Here is a 3,828-nt window from a genome sequence, read left to right on the forward strand (position 1 = left end):
AGAAGTTAAGAGGCCATGCTACTAAGAAAATTTGAAGAACACAGCTTTCTACAACCCTTTCTTCCCCCTTTCTCCACCAATCAGGAGTTAGCCCAACCATCAGCTCAACTTCACGCTGTGTCTGTGTGCAGGTCACTTTCCTCGAGGACACACGCTCCATCCTCCATTCAATCAGTCCACGGGATTTCCTTTCCTCTCTGCATTTATGTGTTCATGCGTCCCTGTGAATGTAAGTCCATGTCGTATACGTTGTCTGTTTATTGTGTAGGTAAACGCAATAATTGTTTCTAATACTTTTGCTTAGTCCATCAATGGGGCGGCTGTGGCTCAGGTGGTAGAGCAGGTCGGTCAATGATCGGAAGGTCGGCGGTTTGATTCCGCCCTGTAACCTCTGTCATGGTTGTTGCGTCCTTGGGCAAGACACTTCACCCACCGTGCCTGGTGTGAATGTGTATGAATGGATTGTTTGAGGTGGTGGTCGGAGGGGCCGTAGGCACAGAATGGCAGCTACGCCTCTGTCAGTCTGCCCCAGGGCAGCTGTGGCTAAAATTGTTGCTACCACAACCGGGATGAATGTGTGTGAATGAATAATTGACAGTGTAAAGCGACTTTGAGTGTCTAGAAATAATAATAATTATTATTATTATCATTATTATTAATTTCACCATAAATCTGCCCAAACCTGGTCGGATTGCTAAAATTGACTATTCATTCAGATTACATCAGTATTTCCCACTTTGTGTATTCAGAGGTGTTTTCTCCTGTTTGCAGTGCTGTTGTGCAGCCCTCACTCGGCCCATGTGAGGCACACGTCAGCCATGCCTCCATATTTCATTCGTTTGACCCTTTCCTAGCCAAACTAAACTTTAACTACTAGGAATTGTAGTTTTGTCTAGTTCTAAGGCCTGCTTGTTATAATGTTGTTACAGGGCCATGTAGGACTACACAGCATATTTCATTCATATCATTTTACACTTTAGTGGTCTTATATGTGGCAGTATGTACAGTAAGTAGTACGTAGTTATTTGGAAATTCATATTCTTGTATTTATTTGTTGCTTTCATTGTATCTATGATGGTTACTCATGGTGTTTGCTCTGTTTACGTTGTAGAAACCATGAANGTTTCCTTGAGCCTGCAGCTTGTGCACAGGTTCAAGGTTCAAAGTGACTTTGTTAATACGTAGGTAGATTTGCTTTGCAGAAAACAAATGACAGCGTTTGGCATCCAAAACAAAATACACATTGAACCTGACAGGCAGGTATTTGATTGAGTGGCAAGAAAGACAAAAAAGACAAAAAAGAAAAGCGACAAAAAAGTGCTCAGGATTCCACCATTCATCACTATAACAGCAGGAAGGAAAAAGATAACATCAAATAAACAAGGTCAAGATAAATAAACAGGTTCAATTGTCCGTGCACAAGACGCAGATATGTAACAGAAAAGAATAGCAGCAAAACTACAAGCAAAATAAAACGCAGCATGAATGTTTGGCTTAAATAACCAATGTCTTCAGTGGCATCAGAAAGGCAAAACAGAAAAATAGAAGAACAACAAGAAAGGAAACAGATAACAGAATAAAAACTTGCCTTCAGGGAGAAGCACAGTCCCGAGGATCAGAGTGAGGAGATGCATTTTTTGATGGTGGGATACAAGTGAGATTTAGTTTGATCTCTTCGGGCTATAAGAAGCTCTCCTGAGGAGGGATGGCCTTCACTCTCAGACCACGCCTTCATTCGTCCTTACCCTTCTTCCACATTTATTTCCTCTTAGGTGGACAAATTAATGCATCTCTGTATGTGATTTTTCATCTGTTGGCTGCACGGTTAGACTGTCAGCTGAACCTCAAAGGTCCCAAATATCCCAGATTTACTTAATGAAAATGATTAATTACAAATTTGTTAGAAATATGCATCATTGTACTAAAATACAAGATATGCTGAGTCCTCCATGTTTTGGTTTGGGATTCTGAATATTCTGTAACGCTAATTTCTTATATAAAGTTTTAATAAAGTACCTTCGTTTTTTTCTATCAAATGATTAACAATCAGAAAAACAGTTCTGTAAAATTGCATTATTCCATCACTTGAGGACTATACGGCTACAACCAGCAATGTTTTTTATTATCAGTAGACCTGGTAGGTAATTCCTTTGATTATCAACTGCTTATCAGTCATAAGGTAGATGAGACTACATTCACTATGTAGTCATTATTCCNTCCCTGAACAGTTGAGAGTTGCGTTGCATGATTGTGCATTACAGTAGAAGCACTTTCTGCCATTTGGGGAGGATTGGACGACTGTGGAAGAAAAAAAAAGAAAAAAAAAAAATTTGGAGAGGAAAAGGGATCTGCAGGAGGTGACCTCCCCAAGCTACCAACCATATAAAAGTAAGCATATATTTGTATATAACAAAAGGCAAAGATTTCTGTCACTGGTATCTTTATAGAGTGATTTTAATTTAATGAAAATTATTTTGTTGTATTTATAGTACATGACTATGAGAAGCTGAGCTTATAGGTAATAAACTGAGATTCAAAACTGTACAGCTGTGATTCACAGTTCGGGTTACCACACCATTCAACTCCTCTGTAAAAGGTGATCCTGACTCATCCTGTTTCTGACAGTTTTTGCTCCACGCAGTCAATAAAATGAGAATTAATTATGATAGTTTCAACAAACAAAACAAATTTACACTATATATGTGTGCACACATATGCATACATGTAAATATACATACAAGCTTTTGATGCAATCATAGGATTTGTGTAGTTTTTGCTCATGCAACAAAATGCCACTTTCAACAAATAAAAAGATGCCTCTACATATCAACAGACATTAAGTAAAATACCCGGGGCAGCTTCAGTGTTGCAGAGATCGGAGGAGCAACACTTGCTGGCAATCACAGTCTTTGCGAGTCCAAAGTTGATTGATCCTTCGACACACTGTTCGGCAGGACCACAGCCTTTTGTGGTAATATCAGCGAGTTTCGTACCACCTGCAAAAAGACAGCGGCAGTTGTAAACTGAGCCAGTGCCAAGAAATATCAAAAATAGGTAAATGCCAACTACTATACCTGCATAGGACAGGACTCTGATTGTGCCACACTGAAGACTCTGTGAAGGACATTCTGTAGTGTTGGTGCAATTTCCCATGAAGCACTGATGACATTTCAGGGTGAAGGCTGATGAAACACAAAATAAGCTAAATCAACTTTACTTGTCTAGAAAACATAAACAAAAGAGTTTTAACACATTCGCTCTGAAGTAAATGAATCAGAATTTTAAACATGGCTGCAAAAATGATACCAACTACAATTATGACATGTTTCCTTGAGCCTGCAGCTTGTGCACAGGTTCAAAGTAACTTTAAGACCTGTAGGTAGATTTGCAGAAAACAAATGACAAAACAAAATACACATTGAACCTGACAGGCAGGTATTTGATTGAGTGACAAGAAAAAAAAAAGTGCTCAGTATTCCACCATTCTTCACTATAACAGCAGGAAGTAAAAAGATAATATCAAATAAATAAGATCAAGATAAATAAACAGGTTCAATTGTCCGTGCACAAGATGCAGGTATGCAACAGAAAAGAATAGCAGCAAAACTACAAGCAGAATAAAACGCAGCATGAATGTTGGGCTTAAATAACCCATGTCTTTGTTACGGGACGGTTCCAAGACTCATGCGCGAGGCAACATGACACACAGGCAGCTTAAACAATGATTTATTGGTACACACAGGAAAATAAGTACAAAACTCAAGGAGGTTTGCAGGCAGGGCAAACTACACCTATTAGTGGTTGGCTGAACAAAAGAACTAAGACACG

The 3,828-nt window shown here is 39.1% G+C and overlaps 1 protein-coding gene across 5 annotated transcripts in view; it reads right to left on the minus strand.

The window, feature by feature from the left end:
• LOC103359611 (ly6/PLAUR domain-containing protein 2) overlaps positions 1-3,828 on the minus strand; it is a 25,435-nt gene that overhangs the window by 5,254 nt on the left and 16,353 nt on the right. For 2 of the 5 annotated variants that reach the window (XM_008285029.1, XM_008285028.1), the window contains exon 4: positions 2,221-2,299. In XM_008285029.1, the coding sequence (XP_008283251.1) occupies positions 2,221-2,299 (79 nt within the window). Of the gene's footprint in view, positions 1-2,220; positions 2,300-2,847; positions 2,997-3,074; positions 3,183-3,828 lie in introns of all 5 variants that reach the window. The other 3 variants (XM_008285033.1, XM_008285031.1, XM_008285032.1) reach the window with 3 other exon arrangements.

The sequence above is a fragment of the Stegastes partitus genome, unplaced genomic scaffold (assembly GCF_000690725.1).
Source record: "Stegastes partitus isolate 25-593 unplaced genomic scaffold, Stegastes_partitus-1.0.2 Scaffold383, whole genome shotgun sequence".
NCBI lineage: Eukaryota > Metazoa > Chordata > Actinopteri > Pomacentridae > Stegastes > Stegastes partitus.